At 33.7% G+C, this 21392-nt stretch overlaps 1 protein-coding gene and 1 non-coding gene across 2 annotated transcripts; one reads left to right on the top strand and one right to left on the bottom strand.

Moving 5' to 3' along the window:
* Window positions 1-924: 924 nt before the first annotated feature.
* On the bottom strand, window positions 925-20496 carry EMB2746 (RNA-metabolising metallo-beta-lactamase family protein). Its single transcript, XM_088104930.1, has 17 exons — window positions 20222-20496; window positions 19276-19504; window positions 18853-18976; window positions 18108-18164; window positions 17628-17819; window positions 17468-17545; window positions 16645-16827; window positions 16483-16563; window positions 15994-16059; window positions 15813-15905; window positions 15355-15480; window positions 14904-15017; window positions 14677-14772; window positions 14500-14597; window positions 14024-14421; window positions 5923-6386; window positions 925-1476 (listed from the first exon to the last, which is right to left on the bottom strand). The coding sequence occupies exons 1-17, from the start codon at window positions 20331-20333 to the stop codon at window positions 1384-1386; spliced, it is 2604 nt and encodes an 867-aa protein (XP_087961056.1). The 5' UTR covers window positions 20334-20496; the 3' UTR covers window positions 925-1383.
* Window positions 6620-6691, top strand: TRNAM-CAU (transfer RNA methionine (anticodon CAU)). Its single transcript has one exon. It is a non-coding gene; the product is annotated as a tRNA-Met (tRNA).
* Window positions 20497-21392: the final 896 nt, after the last annotated feature.

The raw sequence follows: 21392 nt of genomic DNA, 5'->3' as shown, positions 1-21392 counted from the left end.
TTTTATATATTTTTACTTATTTTACAATATTTCATCTTTGTTTTCTATTTTGCATTATTTCATGGCTTATTTTCTTCTCTAATAAATCTCATTAATATTTTTATTGTGTCCACCACAGAAGCATAGCTTTGTGAAGGTATATAAAGCATTGTTGTGTTGGTTAATTATGCTTTTTTTTATTAAAAACATAGGTTTACTGGCTTTAAATCAACAACGTCCCCCGGAAAACAAGTTTTTGAATTGTATTTATTTATTCTACAAACTAATTCCTAAAACTCACAAGAGTTGTTGATTTTTCTAATTGAAGTAGTTATATCTTAATACACTTCAAAAACCAAATTCTGCAATTAATTAATTTAAACCAAATTTTGAACATTTACATGCATAATTGGCAAATTAATGTTCAAGAAGAATGATTTTGACAAAAAAAAAAAAACAAACAAAATGCAAGGTTAAACAGATTTCTGGTTTCTATGATAATTTCCTTTTTTTTATTTTTTAAAATTAATACCAATAAATTAAAAATTTTGGCCTAAATAACATTCACCATTCTATTGTCTGCATAATTCTTCTATGAATATGGCGTGAAAAGAAAAATTAACATGAATGAGTCCTATCAATTAGTTATCTATATTAAGAATATAAGTAGAAAATAATCTGCAACTACATCTTAAAATTAAAAACAAATAATTTATTTTCTAAAAAAAGGATCAAGCAATGTTTATGACGTCATTATGAATATTCTAGTGACAGTCAAATATGACTACTTTTATTTCTCGATATATTTAAATTAATCGTATCCATCAGTTCCTCTTTAACACCTATAAATTAATCCGTTTCCTCTCATTTTTCAGTATCGAACAAGCAATGTTTATGATTTTCGCAACACAGACAGCCTACGAGTTGCATGGGCCAAATGACAGGTAAGAGCAAGACTCACTTTTTCACTGTGGTATGTGGCCAGGATGCAAAATAAATAGTTGTTTAATACCAAGAAGGTGCCACTAACAAAAATAATGAAATCAATTATGATAAGTAACATAAAGATGTAGTTTGACCTCGTTACACCATGTTAACCGCTCAGTACCAATCGAAAAGACCCTACAATGCTGTCACTGGGTGAGGAGCCTTGGGAAGACGGGTATAAATCATCACCGGAATCAGTATGGTCTTCTCATTAACTTGTTGCTAACGTAAAATGTCAATGCCTTTAATTAATGCTGTCCGTCTCATCAAAAAAATGGCTATTCGATGAACGAGTTCAAGATGCAAGAATTATGCAGCTAGCGTATTAGCTTCCCAGCGACCATGTTCAGACATATTACCAATCATAATGCAGAAAACTCTTGCAGATTTTTCTTGTCTGCTATACCACCTTACTGATCATTTAGATGCCAGTGTCTCGCTATCGGACAGAATCCTTTCCATTTGCTCAAGATACGGCCATTTCTTGCCATTTTTCTCATTCTTCACCTCCTGTTTTAAAAATAAATAAAGATGTGAGTTGTTGAAACCGGAAAACGTGGCTGTCTTATTTAATACTAGCATTTATTCATTCATTACATCCTTATAATAGTTATACACTTGTATTATACGCAACACAACCTTTTCCATTTGAGGTACTGAAGATGCTGTGTCACAATCCTAATTCTTAGTTGTACGCATTCTTTGGGATGGTGACACTATTCCAGTGAGCAAAGCAATCAAAAGATAAAATCCTATACTAAAAACAACAAACCTTCTCCGCCTTTTATTTCCAAAAGGTTGATCTTGCAAGGACCTTGGTAGGTACAACAACCCTACAATACAGGCGGAACATCTAGCTAAATTCTCTAACAGAAGATTCACAAGTCAAGCAAAGACAGCTCATGGTCAAAGGTCAAATGTAATCCTTTAACTATGTGCGCCTAGTGATATTTCTAATGGGCCTAGAATGTTTAAGTTGTGTAGACAACCCGCTATCAAAGTCCCCATCCTTCGGATGAACCGTGTCCTCAAGATTTATGGGTTGGGCCCATAAGCCAATTGGGTTACCGATGAAAGTCGTTGGTGGGCTATGGAATGGGTTACAATTGGGGAGATTAGATGATGGTCAGAGTGACCGACCCAGGGAAAATGTGTATCTTCATTAGTATGGTTATTAGGGAATGTGTGGGTAAAGTGAGAGGATCATCCTTGAGCTCAAAAAAAGGGGACATGTGATTTGGCTTATGAACACGGGCACAACAGTGGTGACATGGAAGAAGTGGTGTTTAGTTCAAGGATTGGAAACAGAGTTGGATTAGAATTTAAAGAGCGAAAGGTGTTTTCCAAGAGATTGGTAATGAGGGGGCATGGGGTCGTGATATGGTAGAATGAGGGAAATGTGGAAAACTGGATTCATTTGAGAGTGGGCCTCACCTTCGAGTGTACAATTGCCAACAGCATCTACACCTTCCAGCTAGGCCATCATTGACTCTTTCTTAGTGCCACCTTTTTCGTCCCCTCCGACTCCATCACTTGAGTATGTTCTTTCCTATGCTCTTCGTACAGTATACACTCCACTCGTAATCTTTCAGCTCATTACAAGCTATCATCGATTGTCTACATCCCTTTACATTTGTCTTCTATTTCTTTCGTGTCAATTCCTAAAATTGTAGGTGACGCTTTGGCCCACCCTAGCTAGAGACAAGCTATGATTGATGAACTGCATGCTTTTCAAAACAATCAAACTTGGGATCTCATTCTTTGCCTACTGGAAAAGCCGTTGTTGGTTGTATGTAGATCTTTGCTATCAAAGTTGGTCTTGAAGGCATTATTGATCAACTAAAACTTTGCTTGGTAGCCAAAGGTTATACTCATATATTGGGATTGGATTCTGGTGACACTTTCTCTCCCGTCATCAAGATGACTTCAATTTGGCTAAAGGCTATACTAAGTATACGGATTAGACAAAGATGACACCTTCTATCCCGTCACCAAGATGACTTCTATCTAATTATCCCTTGTCATGGTTGTTCTTTATCATTGGCCTCTTTATCAGTTGGATGACAAAGATGTCTTCTGTCGTGGTGATTTGTTGGAGAAATTTATAAGAAACAACCTCTTGATTTTGTTGCTTAGGGAGAATCTTCAAAGTGGTATGTTGTGTTCACAAATATTTTTATAGTCTCAAGCAATCTCTTAGGGTTTATAGTTTGGTAGATTCAATAAAGCTGTCCAACAATTTCATGACTTGATGCAAGGCTAATCATTAAGTGTTTTGTCATCACACAACCATTGGATGTATTTACTTGTTAATGTATGTTGAATGGCATTGTTTTTCCCGGGAATGATCATCATGGCATCTTACAAATAAAACAACACCTATGTTGTCATTTTCAAACAAGAATGAAAACTCATACTTCTTAGAGATTGAAGTAGCACAATCTAACAATGGAATTGTCATTTCTCAAAGGAAATATATGTTGGAAGTCACACATCGACAAAAGATAAGGCCACTTTAGAGTATATAAGTAGGTGCAAACCTCATCTTATAAGCCAGTTTTGTAGGGTTGAGTTAGGCTAAAAGTTTACTTCTTAACATGGTATCTGAGTCATGGTTTAGAGCTTATCCTAACAAAATTTGTTGTTTGTTGGGCATATTGTTCCACTCACTATCAGATTGCTATTAGACTACTCATTAATATCTAGTCTCACGCACAAAATGTATATACCTCAATGTGAGGAGAAGAATGTGTTAGAAGTCTCACATTGACCAGAGATAAGGCCACTTTAAAGTATATAAGTAGATACAAACCTTACCTTACAAGCTAGTTTTATAGGATTGAGTTAGACTTAAAGTCCACTTCTTAACCGTATACATTGTGTTGTGGGTTATTCAGATTCATATTTGGTTGGATATCCTTCTGACATGAGATTGTATTAGCAAGATCTAGTGTAAAAGCGGAATATAGAACTCCGACCTCTACCACCTTTGAGCTTGTTTTGCTCAAACAATTGCTTAAAGAATTAAGATTCAAAGAGTTCACACAAATGACTCTTATATGTGATAATCGAGTTGTCCAACATATTTCCCCAAATTCAGTATTGCACTAGAGGACTAAACATATTGAGGTAGATCATCACTTTATCCAAAAAACATTGCATTCGGAGACATCACAACTCAATTTGTTAATTATAACTATCAATTGATAGTATCTTAACCAAATTATTGTGGGGTCCTAGAATTGGCTATATTTGTAAGAAGTTGGTTCATATGATTTATATGTACCAGCTTGAGGTTATGGACCTTGACCCATCTCTTCATATTTGAGGCACTTATATATACATGATCCTCTATTGTAAAAGACAGACACATGTTAATTTTGTCTGTGCACCATTTATCTCAACAATTATAATGGCATTTAAAGCTTTATAATTCACACAAAAACAAGAGTTGTATTTTCTTTTAATAAAAATGGCTAGGATGAAAAATGACTATTACTAGGCTTGATTATTCCTTCAATTAATAGTGTCAATGAGGAAGGTCATAGTCTCTTCATGGGCAAAAAGGAGTACCGATACAATTTAATATTAAGGGCACTTGGGGTAGGACAGAAACTTGATGGTCATGAGAGCAATTAGGAGAAGACCAAGGGGTGTTTTGAAAATAGTAGCAAAAGATTGAAAAATAATGTTAATGACGATTGGCTAAATGGGTTGGGGTCAGGTAGTGATATGCAAGTATGTGGAAGATACTGGAGAGTCATTACGGAAGAGTTGACAAAATTGGTAAAAGGAGTAGAAAATGAGAGATCGTGTGGTGGATTCCATAAAAGTGACATGAGAGCCAATTTAGCATAAGAGAGTTTAGGTGTGTTAAAAACAAATTGAATACGGCCCAAGGTGTGCAACCATGCGCCTCTAATAGGGATTAAGTAGAAGGGAACGATAAAGGTAGTGGATTGGATAGAGAGAGTAATCTCCGAGCAATAGGAGGAGCAAAGTGTGCAATACCCATTGCCCATCATAACAAATAATTTGAGGGTTGGAACAGTACACAAATGGAGATGTGTGGCCAAACGTGGTTGAAAAATATTGTGAGAACAATAAGTGTCCACTAAGATAGCGGCAAAACCTTCAAGAAATCCTCCAAATTTGAAGATGTGGGTAGAAAGGGGTCATTTGGTTCAGTTATAATGCGGCCATCCAGTGTAGGAAGGATGGCAGAAGAAGAAAGCCCATCCCCTAACAGCAATAAAAAGCGACTGAAGGAGCATCTGTGGCCAGTGTAATATTTCTCATCACAGTTTCAACGCAAATAGATTGCTCCCCTTTCTTGTAGTTAAGTTGCAGGTAGGCTCTTGATGGGTATGGGCTTGGGTGAGATAACTCTAGAGGTGTATGATGGGTTGGTTTTGCATGTGAGAAGAAAATGATTTCAAGGTTGTGGCAAAAACGAAGATGGGAAACAGTTTTTTTCTTTTTGAATCCTATATTTTGGATTCAACAGTCTAGCCAGCCCTGAAGCCTTAGAATTGGAAGTAGATAGGAGAACATGTAATTCTCTTCTAATCTCAAGAATGAGTCCTGAAATGAAACAATTTAAAATCATTTCTAGGGGGAGGCTTGTAACACAGTTGCAGAGCTTTCCAAAAGCTGCTTGATAATATGTTATGGAGCCAAGATGAAACTTGAACAGTTCTGCCTGATGGTTGGCATAAGTCGAAGGGCCAAAATGCAGTTCCAAGGCATGAGTAATAGCGGCCCACTCAGTGAGTTGTTGGTTATGAACAAAATTTGGACAAGTTAAAAATGTCAGCATAAGGATTGGTTCCCCTTTCGACAACATCCAATGTAGAGGCTTCCTTAAACTTAAACAAGCAACAACTATGGAGGATTATTTCTAGGAACTGAATTGTTTGCTTTATAAGATTAACATGAAGTCACGAAGAAACAAACCTCGTATTTCTGTAACAAAGATGTCCACAGAGATTTACACTGGCCGGGACTTCTGCTGATCCCATTAGACAACAAATTCTGAGATATTTCTTCCCAGAGGGCCATCCTTCCTTTAACAACTTGAAATCGGTCATTCAATTCCCCACGCATGCCAATCAGCTTCTTAACTTCATCATGTTTCCATTTATTTCTTTTTGCTGATTTTGAAGATTTAGGTTCAGAATTTGATGTATTTACAGAATTACATTCTTCGGTGTCTTCAGAACTACCATCCTTCAAAGGGGATGACTTCTCCATTTGTGGTACATAACCATTGTTAGCTTTAATTGACTTCTCAACTGGAGAGGATCCAACAAGTGGTTTAAAAAAATCGTTTGAAACCTCCGCATCAGACAAATCATCCTCAACTCCACTTGAGATAGCATTGTCTTCAATAGGTAGTATACCCCCTACATCAATTCGATCTGCACCAAATAATAGAACTACGGTGTGAAAAAAGATATATAAAAACAAATGTAGCAGAAAAATATCAGTTGAAATAAAATTCACTAATACTTAGACTAAATATAGTAAAAAGGAAAGGGAGACAATGATTTGGAATACCATGGAACTTCATTCCATTTTGACACGGTTGGAATTAGTAATTAAAGCCTATTGGAAACTGTTGCAATTAATGTTTGGATTTATGAATATAGTTATCAGAGTGGCGCAGCGGAAGCGTGGTGGGCCCATAACCCACAGGTCCCAGGATCGAAACCTGGCTCTGATATTAAATGTAACATCCCACTATTTTTGTTAATTTTTTTAATTTTTTTTTCCTTTGACATTTTTTATAAAGAAATCTCAAAATAAATGCAGCAGCCAAAATAAAATATGATCAAATGTGGAACACATTCAAAATGAAATCCCTACGAGTTCATCCCTCACTACATAAATTCACACATGCTTTAAAATATAAATTCTTCAAAAATTAAAAATATCCTCTCCAAATCGTAGCAATTATTTCTTTATGCTCCCCTCGTAATTTATCTACGGGATCATATAGTCGTTACCAACAGTGAAAATAAGGGTAAGTCCAAAATCAAACACAATAGATATAACTACTTATAAAAAAACATCATCTTACACCAAACTCTCAATCAGCATAACTATTTAATAAATCAATTATTTCATTTATTGGTTTAAAAATACCAAGATTAAAGTAAAATTTTATATTAAATTCATTCATACTACTTCTTATGTAACTAAGAGATCTTCCAACATATGCTCTTATCACAGAAATTAAGACTATTTCATAATAAAATTTTCATACTTAAAATATCGGTTCCTGAAATTCCGTAAATAATATATATTAAACCCAGCAATATAATATATTTTAAGCAGAACAACAATTTGTATTAACGGCTAAAATAAAATAATTTTTTTCTTACAAGACAATTTTATTTGCTCAAGAAAAATTACAACAAAATCAAACATATCATAAAATCAATTTAAAATCAATAAAATTAATTTCTTAATTCAAAATTCAACATAGATATCTTACTATATAAAAAATATTCTGCAATAATAACTAAAATATATAATAATCAAATTTATTACATATACAAATATTTCCTTTCCAGATAATTCTCTTCTAAACCTACTCCACTAACATAGTTTCTTTCCATTTCTTACTCTATTTTTTTTCTATACCAAACCATATAATAATCTCACTCAATATATCATATTAATTCATATCTAATAAAATTAAATCTTACAAAAATCAAATCCTAATAAACTGAACTATATATATAATGTAATGTGTCAAAATAATAATATATTCACTACATTCAAAGAATTTCTACACCATAAAATCAAAACAACCATTTGAATAATTTTAAGAATATCATTGTTAAGTAGCTATTAACCTCAATAACCACATGTATTTATTTTTATCAAAAATGCATTTCCTCTCTTAATTTATCCATCATCATTCCAATTTATTCTTCTAATATTATGGATCATATTTTTCTTTGGATATCATAAAACCTCAATCCAAAAATCCCTCATTCATTAACTAAATATTTTGGTATATTCCATATAAATTATCATCAAGTCAAAATATATTCTCTCCTTGAGAAAATAACAATAATTTCTTTTATACAATTTTAACCACGACCCCAATATAATCATAATATATCAATGTTCCCTTATATTCATATCAATCTTAAAATACACACATCATATGCTCTTAAAATACTTTCTTTTCATAAGTATTCTTAAATCTTTTTCTCTAATTCAAACAAATAATATAAAACAATTAAAAATAATATTAACCTACAAATCAAATAAACTTCTTTTACTAAAATATAAATTCCATAAGAGACTTCTCTTACCTCATTTCCAGTATTTAAACTCTAATTTCATGCAACTTTCTTCTTGATCAATGCCTAATCCGTTCCTGGTTTCCCTTTAACCTCTTCTCTCATTTTGTAAAAGTATTTACCTAAAGGAACTCTAACGTGCATATGTTCAACCCCTTTTTGAATAAGGAAATTACAGTTTTATTGTTATTATTCCTCTTAATTGTCACTGATGCCTAGTTATACTGATTTAAAATTCTTTCTAATTGTCATTACTACAAGAAAACTATCCAACTGCTAACTTTATTTCCTCTCTCAAAACATCTATATTTTCTTAAATAAATATTTTTTAATATATATATATATGGGGTTTGCTAACATACGTAAGCTCTTTTTTCAGTTGGTACATTTTAGTCCAGTGTACTGTGTTTTAGTAGAAAAAAATACTTTCATATATTATGGATTCAAAGTTTTAAGGTCAAGAGTATTTAAATAATTTCCATTCTCAAAACTTAAAAAAACAAAACAATTGTATCGCATTTTAGTAGACAACAATACCCTCATATATTATGAATTCTAAGTTTTAAGGTCAAGGGTATTTAAATAATTTCCATTCTCAAAACTAAAAAAAAAGAAAAACAAAAAACCTCCAAACCCTTACTCACCCATCTTTCATCCCTCATTCCTCTCAACCCTTTCTTTTTCATCTCTCTTACTCTAACCTTCTCTCTGTCATCCCTACCGTAGTCCCAAGTGAAAAAATCAGAAATGCACACCTAACCCTAATTCACCTTCCTCACTTATTCAATTTGTTTCTCTCTCATCTCCATCCTCTCTCACCCACACACAGTAACCCACGATACTGCAATTTGTTGTTCTTTCTCTATTTGTTCATTTGTTTTCCACTTTAATAACAAAATAATTAATGATGTTTATGTTGATTTTTGATTGGATGATTGTGTTATATCTTTTCCCTTCTGATTGTTATTAAATTTCGTTTTTAAATTTTAGAATTAGTAATTTATCTTCAGGGAGCTTTGATATTTTGACTATTAAGTTGTCCGGAAAGATTTTCTAGGAGAGAAAAACCGTTATGTGAAAAGGGGATTCCGGGAGTGGTAAGTCATTGTCCAGAAAATGGATTTATGAAGTCAGCTCTTAAAAATAATTCTAAAAACATATTTTCTGCTCAATACAATATTTCGAAATATACTTTTCACCTTCCACATATAACCAACGTCAAAACACAACATTAAAAATGAAGATCCCACACATCGTACTAAATGATTTAACAGGAACAAATTATTGAAGAGAGTTATGAACAGAGAAAATTGTTGTTGTTGACTTTGTCCCCTTATTCAGAAAAGAGACCATTGCTAGTTCCTTTCGAATGTTTCATATTGATAAGCATATTTTCATTTCATTTTTGTAAAAAGAATAAAAATATTCTAACAAATTACACATCTTCTAGATTTGAGCAGATTGCAGAATATTGAGTAGTTTCCAAGAAGAACTGCATTGATATACCAACTAATTAAAAATCAACCAGAAATTAGTAAACTAGACATAATGAACCTGTTAGCTCTCAGTTGGACCACAAAATTACTTTCCAAAGTAAATCACATCATGTAAGTTTATTTTAAACAATTAACATCTTCAACTTGTTTGGTCAATATAAAAATGATGTTGTTGTTCTGATTTTGAACTGAAATTAAGAAAAACAAAACACACTGAATTTCAAATTGAAATTTAAACTTAATAAATTTGTTACCATCACGCTCATAGTTTAACTTTTATTCATTTCATTTCTATGATTTTATAAAAATTGGTATTAAGAAACTAAATGCTTTGCAACTATTATGGGTTGATGCCAACGTCTTTTTGTGGAGGGTTTCTTGTTTCTTTTTTTTAGTTTTGAAATTATTGAAATTATTGTAGACTTCAATTTTTTACAAATTTAATAACAATTAGAAGGGAAAAAATATAACACAGCCCTCCAATCAAAAATCAACATCAACATCATCAATTATTTTGTTATTAAAGTGAAAACAAATGAACAAACATAACAAGAGCAACAAATTGTGGTGTGGTGGGTTGCTATGTGTGGGTGAGAGAGAGGATAGAGATGAGAGAGAAACAAATTGGATAAGTAAGGAAGGTGAATTAGGGTTAGGTGTGTGTTTTTTATTTTTTTAGTTGGAGCTACGGTAGGGATGACAGAGAGAAGGTTGGAGTGAGAGAGATGAAAGAAAAATGGTTAAGAGGAATGAGAAATAAGAGAGAGGTGAATAAGGGTTTGGGGTTTCTTGTTTTTTTTTTTAGTTTTGATAATAGAAATTATTTAAATACCCTTGACCTTAAAACTTAGAATCCATAATATATGAAGATATTTGTGTCTACTAAAACTCGGTACACTTTGCTAAAATGCACCAACTAAAAAAAGAGCTCACTTATGTTAGCAAACCCTTATATATACATATATGTATATACATATATACATACATATATACATATATATATATATATACACATATATACATATATATATATACATACATACATACATATATATATATATATATATATATATATATATATATATATATTGACTCTTCATGTTTTAACTAAAAACAACTCACTCAAAAGAAACAATAATAATAATAACTTATATGTTTGTATAAAACTAATTTAATATTAAAAAAAGTAGGTCCGTACATTCTCTCTAACTTTTAAATTTTCTTCCTTGGAAACGTATTAATTAACAAACAAATGAGGATAATTAGTTGTATACTCTTTTATATACTATTTGCATTGAACTAACTTCGTAAGATAAGCTCTCCATTAATATATCTTGTCCAGTCTAATGACATAAATTTGATCTATGTATTAACATAAAATAAAATAAGTGGATTTCCAAGAGAAGGGGAAGGTAACTTCATAAGCTACTCGGTAAATTCTTCTAGTAATTTGATATAATCCAATGAACTTACAAGTTAACTCTTTCAATTTTATAGCACTTTCTACCCTATAGTGGGAGTAACTAGTAAGAATATATGATCTCCAACTTCAAATTTCAATAGTCGTCTCCTCTTCTCTGCATAGGATTTTTGTCTACTCAAAGATGCTTTCATATTCTCCCGAATCTATATTACCTTCACATTTGTTTGTCGTAGGAATTATGGTCTTAGTAACATGCTTTTCCCAACTTGATACCAACACAAAGGAATTATGCACTTCCCACCATACATAGCTTCAAAAGATGCCATTCTCATACCTGAATTGTAACCATTGTTGTAAGTAAATTCTATCAAAGGTAAAATTTCTTCCCAACCTCCAAGTTGATCAAGTATATGAGCCCACAACAAATCTTCAAGGGATTATATATTCTTCCCAAAGAAATCAATCACTCAATTGTTTTGGCTTTCTCCATTAATAAAGGAAATTCTCGAATAGAAAATGGTACTAGTACTTCCTTGATTTCATGTTTCAAGACCATATTTAATTTTTTGCATCTCCAAGTTTCAGTTAAGGTTTGAGTATTGAATCTCGCTAAGGTTTCAGCTCCTCTCCTTTAGCCTCCACCGTTTCTTGAGTTCCATTCCACCAAAACACAGCCTCCTCATCTTTCAGTAAATGTATAGCAAAGGTCACCTTCATCTATTCACGACACTCATGGCCATGAAGATCTTCTCCACTTCTTGAATCCACTTGTCAGCTACATCTGGATTATGGTTGTCACTAAATTTAGGACGTTGGTTCCTCAAGAATTTCAATAAACCTACATACTCAAGAGGGTGAGCATGTTGGTTGACTCGCAATGCATTTGCATTAAATTGATCAATAACTTGTTGCCTATTCATAGCATCTCCTTATTGTTGAAATACATTAGTCATCCTTTTGATAGCTCTTGCTACCTGTCCCACATCAGATGTTGGGCTTGAGGTAGTTGGGATTGTATGGGCCATCTATAATTTAGAATACATTTTTTTAATATAAAAAAATAACATTTCTAATAATAATTGTTGAAAAGTAGATTTTAAACCTAACTGAACCCCACAAAATCGCTTTATAAGATGAGGTATGCACCCACATATATTGTTAGGATATAGGGTAGTAAGGGTATAATGGGTAATGGGTTTAGGATAGAAGGAGGAGGAATTGTATAAATAGTATTCTATTATGTTGTCATGAGAGTTTTTGAATATTATTTTGTAAATCTGGACATTGGCCAGAAGAGGGGGATTAGGCCTCCATTAGCGCTATCAATGTACTTTGTTCTCAATATCAATACAGAAATCTATTCTTTCTTTGTTCTTTTGATTACTGTGAGCGTTGTTAGTTAGGTTTCCAACCCAGGAACCTAACAAATTGGTCCAACCTGCCGGATCGAGAAGTAGAGCGTTGCCGTATCAACAGGAGAACTGCCGGATACTTTTGAGAGAGAACGGTGGGATGAAGTGGAGCCAAGAGACCAAGCTTTTCGGTTCCAACCTTGAGGACAAGGTTGTTCTGCAGCGGGGTGTAATGTTAGGATATAGGGTGGTAAGGGTATAATGGGTAATGAGTTTAGGATAGGAGGAGGAGGAATTGTATAAATAGTACTCTATTATGTTGTCAGGAGAGTTTTTTAATATTATTTTGTAAATCTGGACATTGGCCAGAAGAGGGGGATTAGGCCTCTGTTAGGGTTAATAGGGGGATCAGACCTCCATTAGCGCTATCAGTGTACTTTGTTCTCAATATCAATACAGAAATTCATTCTTTTTTTGTTCTTTTGATAACTGTGAGCGTTGTTAGTTAGGTTTCCAACCCAGGAACCTAACATATATTCTCTAAATTAACCTTATATCTAGTCGACATGGGACTTCCAACACACACCCCTTTATGTTGAGGTATATACATCTCTTACATGAGGCTAGACATTAATGGGTGGTCCGATAGCGGTCCAATAGCGGATGAAATGATATGACCAACAAATACAAATCTCGCTAAGAGAGACTCTAACCCATGGCTCTAATATCATATTAAGAAGTGGACTTTAAGTCTAACTCAATCTCACAAAACCGGCTTGTAAGGTAAGGGTTGCACCCACATATATATTCTAAATTGACCTTATCTCTAGTTGGTGTGAGACTTCCAACACACCCCCTTAAGTCGAGATAAAAAAACAAATCTCTAAATAATCAAAGCATTATGGACCATTCCCCTCAAGTCTTGTTCATAGAATACGACCAGCTCTTTCCTGTACTTATATACGTGCACTAGAATCATCATTAATCTCTTTGTAAACACAAAATTGAATTACTAGATAAGCTAGGTAACTTGAGTTATTCAGAAAATTCATTTGCATAATAATCTGTAAAACTTTTGGTACCAAAGCAGATTCTGCTCCTTTGGTGTTTTTGTTCTGCTTCCCAATTGCAGTAGTCCCTAATTTGTAGAATTTCAAGGTCTACAGCTCTCAATGCTCAAAGGCACTAATTCTCCCAAAATTTCGACAGAGATCTCTCACCACCTCCCTTCTTGTTTATTGGCGACACTGCTTCATTTCTTATGCCAACAATCTTAACTAGTGTAACTAAGTAGTGGGTATCTATCACATTCTCATTTAGTTGGAGGCAAATAAGAGCACATTCACATTCTTATAAATGATAGTACAATTAACATGACCTATTTTAGCCTTCATATAAAATGCATAATTGCACATAAACCAGACCTCTACAATTCTATATGTATTTTTGAAATGTAAATTGAGTTACCTCTTATTTGTGTTTTGGTTTTCTGATTTTCTTTCCCATGTCCATCCAGCACTTTTCTCAATGTCGGTGTCCCATCCACATGGAATTTTCCAGACAGCTTCGTCTTTATCTCATTAGCAAGAACAGCGGCAGGATTTTCTACAGCAATGACAATAACTTCAGGCCGCTTGCCACTGTACTTCCTCACCATTTTTCTCAACACCTCAGACACAATTCTTTCCATATGAGCCAGGGGACAGCTTGCAGGGCAGCTTGAAAGGGCAGCATGAGCAGCTTTATGAAGTGCATCCAACAGCTTACCCTTGTCAAGCCACAGGCATCTTGTGGTAATTCTTATTTTTCCTTTTAAGGTGTTCTCAACTGGACTGTCTAAATTTTGTGGGCGAAATATTTCCATGCTGTAAAAAGATGAATATTAGCATGATATTAAACAAGATATACTTGGCTTAGACTTAATTCAGGACATTAAACATTACCTAACAACTATGATGCCATCTAATGCAATTCTCATTCTTTCATCAATAAAGAGTTCACTTGATGTACCAAATGCTTTCTCACCATCACTATACATCAACTGCATGAAAAAGTGGGAGGGAATGTCAGAATTATAAATTTCTAAAAACGAGACACCAGAATCTTTGGGAGCCACCAACCTGGAAATTCTCTTTTCCAAGTGAGGTGAAACCATTGGAAAGGACTCTTTTGTTTCTCAAATGAGAAACACCAAGCATCTCTCCATTCTTAATAACCTGGTGCATAAATCTCATCAGTTGATTCAGCAGTTTATGAAACAACTCATATGCAATGCCTATCTAAAACAAGTTATAGGCCACTGGTAGCTCGTGTATCACAAAGAACACAAACAAAGGCAACCACTCACAGTAGTGTGCCGAATGCCAGTTGATTTTCCAAGTAATTCATGTTCCTTCAAGAACAAGAGTTCTCCATGTATGGGTAAAAAATGCTGTGGCTTCACAATTCTAAGCACTTCCTCCTGCAGAAATATATGCCATCTTCAGTAATATGCCAAATCATAGACAAACCATACAGTATAGACAAACCATACAGGGTGACAGGAATTCATATCAAAAGGACAAATCTTATATATAATTAACTAAAAATGTGTCATGACAAAGTAACTAGTTTGGCAAGGTTTGATTATCCATGTGACATTCTGTTAAAACAGAGTAGAGAAATGACTAAAAAAGATAGAACAATTTAAAAAGCAACTACGTCTATGTAATTTAAAAATTTGGGATATTCTTCATTTTTTAAATTTTTTGTACAAAACAATTATTTAGTGATGTTGAATAATGCAATAAAAATGTTACCAATTCTCCACGATACCCATGGCCAGATGTGTGCAGACATTCATTCTTCCCCATAATTATAGTTGATCCAATATCTGATATGCGGTTTAGCATTTCCATAACACGAGACTCGTTGCCAGGGATAACCTAATAGTGATATAAAAAGCAAAGGACAGATTAATAACACATTACTTTAAGATAGAAATCTTCATAATTATATTTATGATTCACGCAGGGGAAAAAATTCAGAAATTGTTACAAGAATGAATCAAAATTTAAAAGTAGAAACAGTAAATTGTAAGTTCATATAATGTGTTGGTTAATTAGCAGATAATTTTTTTTTCTTTGCCACCTTCCTAAGATAGGTTTAAAAAATAGTTGTTATTTATCAGAATTTAAGTGTTCATAAACAAGCCTTATTTATGCTGGACGTGCTTTAGACAAATCAAAATGTAAAATACCTAGTGCGGGTGTCATACCTTGGCTGAATACAACACAATATCCTCCTTTGTCAGCTTGATAGAATGACTACTTCCATAAGATGCAAGATTTAAGGCAGCCCGTGGTTCTGCCTGACACAATAGCATATATTTGGTCAAATGTCATAAACTTGATCAGTCAATGGAGCTAGATAATCTAAGGACCTTAAAAGGTTCTTACTTGAGACCCCGTTGTAACAATTAGCAAATCTTTTGGTGCATAAGCGTCAATATCCTCCGCTTTCACCTTTGTAAAATTAGACATAATTAATACCAGGCAACATATATGTGACGTGTAGAAGCTCGTACAAAAGCCAGGATAGGTTGCAGAGAAAATAAAAAATAACTGCCGTGCAATAGTACACAGGAAGGCCAACTAGGTCCAAGGTCCAAGAGAAAACAAAGCAAAATCTATAGCTGGTTATTAGCCTACTTGCAAATTGCAATGATTTCCACTAACAACTTAATCAATAATACAATACCAGTGGACTTCTCCAACCTCCAGTTTCCATCTGCTAATCACTTAAGTCATATCCTAACATTCTTTATAAAAATTAATAGAAAACATGTCCAATTATCAAATACAATGAAAAGAATGAATTAGGCGGAATAACAGATAAAAAAGCTGCTTTGCAGATAAAAAGAGATAAAATGGCTGAATGTTTATTACCAGAGTAGATGGATCAATTGGAGCTTTTCCATCCTTCCAAGCTGCATCTAAATATGTTCTTAGCGACATGCCAACAAATACCTGGTAGTATAGACACGAAATTAAAGTGCTAACACTTGTTTATCGATTATATGAGCTTGTTTTTGAGAACAATGAACATACCAACTTTCTACCAGTTAAATCAGCAGCAGCTTTTACACTTCCAAGACGATGTATATTTGATGCAAACTGGGTCGTTATAACACGTCCTTTAGCAGCTGAAATATTCCTCAACAGCGCATCTGCCACGACAGATTCACTGGTTGTCCTTCCAGGTGAGAGTACATTTGTTGAATCACTCATCATCTGAAAAGAAACACCAAAAGCACCGTTTCCTTCTACCCTTTATCCATATTAAACAAAAGAGGAAAGGCTACATATATTTGTCATAACATAACCAGGAATACAGTGGAAAAATAAAGAAACCAACACAGTCTAGCATGCGTGCTCGACCTACAACAAATTGCAGACCTATATCCATGGAAAAAAATAAAGACCATACTGCAATTAAAGAAGAATACATGTAGTAGACACACGGCAATGAACCCTAATCACAATACACTTATTTTGAATGCAGTGACTCTATTTTACCCAACCCTTTCTCTTCCATAGTTTCAACACAATATCTCCATGAGATATCCTTATCAGGTCAGGTCAAACATCAGGTCAACCCCAAAAACAAATAAAAGCCACTTACAAACCTAGTTGAATTAAATAAAAAAGCTAAACTTTTGATTGGTGCAGCTCAACTGGTATCCTTGAAAAAAATAAAAATGTAAGTTATTGATGTGACTACATCTGGAAACTTCTAAAAGGCAGAAAGAATTTATCCTTTTGGGCACATCTATGAGCACAATAGAGATCATGAGAACCAGATTCACCATGAAAGGACTATTTATGTGCCACAGAGAAACATCATAATAATTAAAAGATAAAGGAGGCTCACCAACGTGACTCCTTCTTTAGAAAGTTCCTCTAGAGCTTCACGATCAAAAACTTTTCCATCTAACGGTTTTTCATCAATCTGTTGAATCAACTACCTCAGCAACAGGAGATTCAAGGCAGAAGAAAGGGACAAAGCATTAGAAATTGAAGTAAATACTAACCTTCCAATCCCCAGTGTGAAGAATGGTACCATCAGAACATCGGAGCACTAGGCCACAGCAATCAGGAATAGAATGAGTAACTGTGATAGGCTCAATTTCAAATGGCCCAGCCATAAACTTCTTCCTCGTTCTAAAAACTTTCAGTCGGGACGGAACAAAAATACCATGATCCTTCAAACGCTTCCTTATAAGCTGTTATAAAGAAAAATGTTTCACCTCTGAACTGTAATGAATAAAATAAGCAATCCAAAGAATAGAACTTTGACAACTAAACTGTGTCACAATTTTTGTTAATAATATTAATACAGTGGCTCAAAGTTAAGAGTTCAAGAATTAGTCAGTCCCCTTCAAGTTCAAAATATGTTAACGTGAAAATCCTCCTATCACCTTTATGGCAGGTTATTGTTGATTCATTTGACAAAACAAATGAAAAGCAGCATGTTACTGAAAAAGTAATAAGATTAAAAGAACTTTTCTTACCTCCATCGTAAAGGATGATGCAAAAATTGGCGTATGAGAATCTAGTGCCGGGATGACCTGATGGACCAAGTCAAAATTAAGTCAAGACCACATGTAAGTCATGTAAGAGAATTGCAGAAAACATTCTTAAAATATATAATAGAATAATAAACTAGATTAAATGTTAGAGAAATGGATAGAGTACTAGAAAACATAAAGTAAAATCAGAATAATTTATATTAGAAAAATAACTCATTGGATTTAGAGGAAAGGAAAAAATGGAGAACTTAAACAATCGTATTCCACGGAAGATTTGTAAATATGATATGACTGCTTTAAATTACTATCAATCTTACAAGCAAGGAATATAGGCACCCAGTAATTTGCAAAAAAGTGTTCTCAAATACTGCATTTGTGATTAGACATACATATGTCAAATCTTGTAAAAGGGTACACTACAAATAGTCAATATATGTATCCATGAGCCCAAGTTAGTTCTTAAAGCCTATTACAAAGCCACTGATTAGAGAACTAATTTATTGAATGGTTGTCATAGCATGGCAGCAAAGGCATCTGATATTGATTTATTCATTAAATTAAGGATGCTTCTCTAATTTCAGCCTCAGTTTTTTATGGTAGAATGTATCAAACAGGGGACATTATATTTTATGACAAACATGCAAACTGATATATTGGAATCTATCAAAGAGAACTGGTTGACAAAGTATTTTTCAAACCGGCAGTTCCTAGGAGAAGAAAGCATTACCCAAGGCAATGCACCAATATGATCTTCATGACCATGTGTTATAATAACTGCTTCAATTTTGTGTCTCCATTTTCTTATAAACGTTGTGTCAGGTATGATCTTCTGGACCCCAAGCTCATCATAGCTGAAATATGCAATCCATGAACAAATCAATGTCAGTTCACCTATAAAGAAAAATAGATCAGGGCAAGCAACAATCATGCAGTGGCATTTTGATTATGACTTTAAAGAGATTTTTATAGAAAAATTATCTGTTCTGGACTGTGGGATCCATTCCAACTTTAGTTAGTATTTATACTTTAAAGTCTTTCACAAGAAAATGCCACGCAACAGTTCAAACTAATTTAATGGGCTGAGTATCCTCTTTTCTTCGTCTACCATAAATACGCACAGAAGAGGATGGGAATGGACTGTAAGACATACTCTGGAAACATGACACCAGCATCAATGAGAATATAGCGATCATAGTTGCCAACAAGCATGCAATTCATCCCAATTTCACCCAACCCACCAATGGGAAGAACTCTAAGGGGTGGCCCATCCCGTCCTTCATAAAATTCCTCCATCTTGCGTTGAACAGAATCTTCCATACTTTTTCTAGGACCTTCTATCCTTCTCGATCTTTTACGCAGAACTTTAGATCCATCCGTATCTGCAAAAGCAAGCAGTATAAACCGAACTAGTCCAGATAAAGAAAAAATAACCATGCATAGGATTAAAATTACAGGTAAAACAAACAAACGCAAAGTTAAATAATCACTATATAGTGGAAGGAAGAGAAACGAAACGAAACAAAACTATAATGTAATAACTTATCTATATAAGCATATTTTGTGAGGAAGAAAAAAGAGAGTATATAACCACTTCTTTAGAGAAAGAAAACAAGAAGAAGAAAAGACTACATAAATTTTTCATAAGTTAAAATATACGTATAAACTAACATACTAATTTACAGAAGTTCGCCGATACTAGTGTTTTAAAAAGATAATTTATTACTTATGAGAAAAACTTATCTTACTGTTTTCTTACATTCTCTTCAAGTACTTATAGAAGTATTTATAAAAGAGTTTATCTCAAAACAACACAACACATGTTTAAAGTCAAATCGGCAGAGTGTTGGCTACAGTGTCTGTCATTTAAGCAAAACCCAAATCCTTATCAAAATCACTTTTAAATGTGACAGTGGTGCCTTGGGAGAGATTCATTTCAAACATTACAAATCCTAGCTAAAATAAAACGATGTGAGGAGGAACAAGAATTCAATTAGAAACACGAAATATCCCACTCACTACGGTGAAGCCTTAATTGAAAAAACTCAAGAACCGCATCCATTCAATCAAGTTTTTGGTGAAAATAAAAAGAGGATTACCGGGGATGGAAGAAGAGGAGAGAGAGCAAGAAAGAGAACGGCGCGTGGGGTAAGGCCGGTGGCGGCAACAGAAGATGTGAGGACAAAGAGAAAGGGAAGTGCAAGAGGCCATTATGATAAGAGGGAGAAGAAGAAGAAGAAGAGAGTGCAAAATTGATAGCTTAAAACCCTAATAATGTAATGTTCAAAGGGTTTTGCAGGGAGCTGCTTCTGTTCTTTCTCTAACTCGAGAGTTGGAAGCGGGAAAGAGATACATACTCACTCTATTACACTCTCTAATCAGGTTCGTTGCTTCCGAAATATCTTTCTTATCGCTAAGGTTTTTTTTTTTTTTTCCTAGCTTAGCGACATCAGTTGGAACGTGTCTTGAAACAAAATATTTTAGGACCACACGTGTGGCACAGTGGCAAGGTAAAAAATAATGTGTTTTTTCACCTTTTTCTTTAACCAAATTTCCTCTCTTTAAACCCAATTATAATGGTCTGAATACTAAACACTCTTCTTAATAATGATTTTGTTCCATCGTTGCATTTCAGACTGCGTTTGGTCTGGTTGAGAATAGAAGAAAGGGATGAATTTGGAACAGATAAATAAACTTTTTTTGTTTGAACTCTGAATGGAACTGGATTGAAAAATTAATAGTAAATTTATTTTTTTTAGCAGAAGTGTGGGAAAATTTGTTGATGAAATCTGGAAGAGATATACCTTTTACATGAATAAAAAGACGACTATTTATTTAATTTGTAAAAATGAATTTACGAGCATTTAAGTTGTTATAGTGACTTTTTTTAAGAACGTTGAGTCTACCTAGCTTCAACTTTTTAATTTCTCCTCACGGATTATATTGATCTTTCATGTTGATTTGAGAATCTAAATTTGCCATGACATCCATGATCTTTTCGAAGAGGGATGTGTGACGTCATTTTAAGAAAATTTCATAATTAAGTGAAATGTAGATATTATAATTCTAAAGACGTTGATAATCAACCAATCAACACGTTATACGTTATAAAAGATGTTTGTCTAAACTAAGATATATTTGATATATTTGATGTACTTTTTTAACTATTTTGTCCAAACTTAATTTGTGTTAGGAAGTAAGATATCCTTTTGTGTCTACTTACTGCTTATAAAAGTCTATGATTTGCTTATGGTAAGTATAATGAGGTAA

Source organism: Vigna umbellata, chromosome 1, assembly GCF_029865625.1.
Source record: "Vigna umbellata cultivar VRB3 chromosome 1, Vumbellata_1.0, whole genome shotgun sequence".
Classification (NCBI taxonomy): domain Eukaryota; kingdom Viridiplantae; phylum Streptophyta; class Magnoliopsida; order Fabales; family Fabaceae; genus Vigna; species Vigna umbellata.
This window is presented reverse-complemented; position numbering and strand designations above follow the sequence as displayed.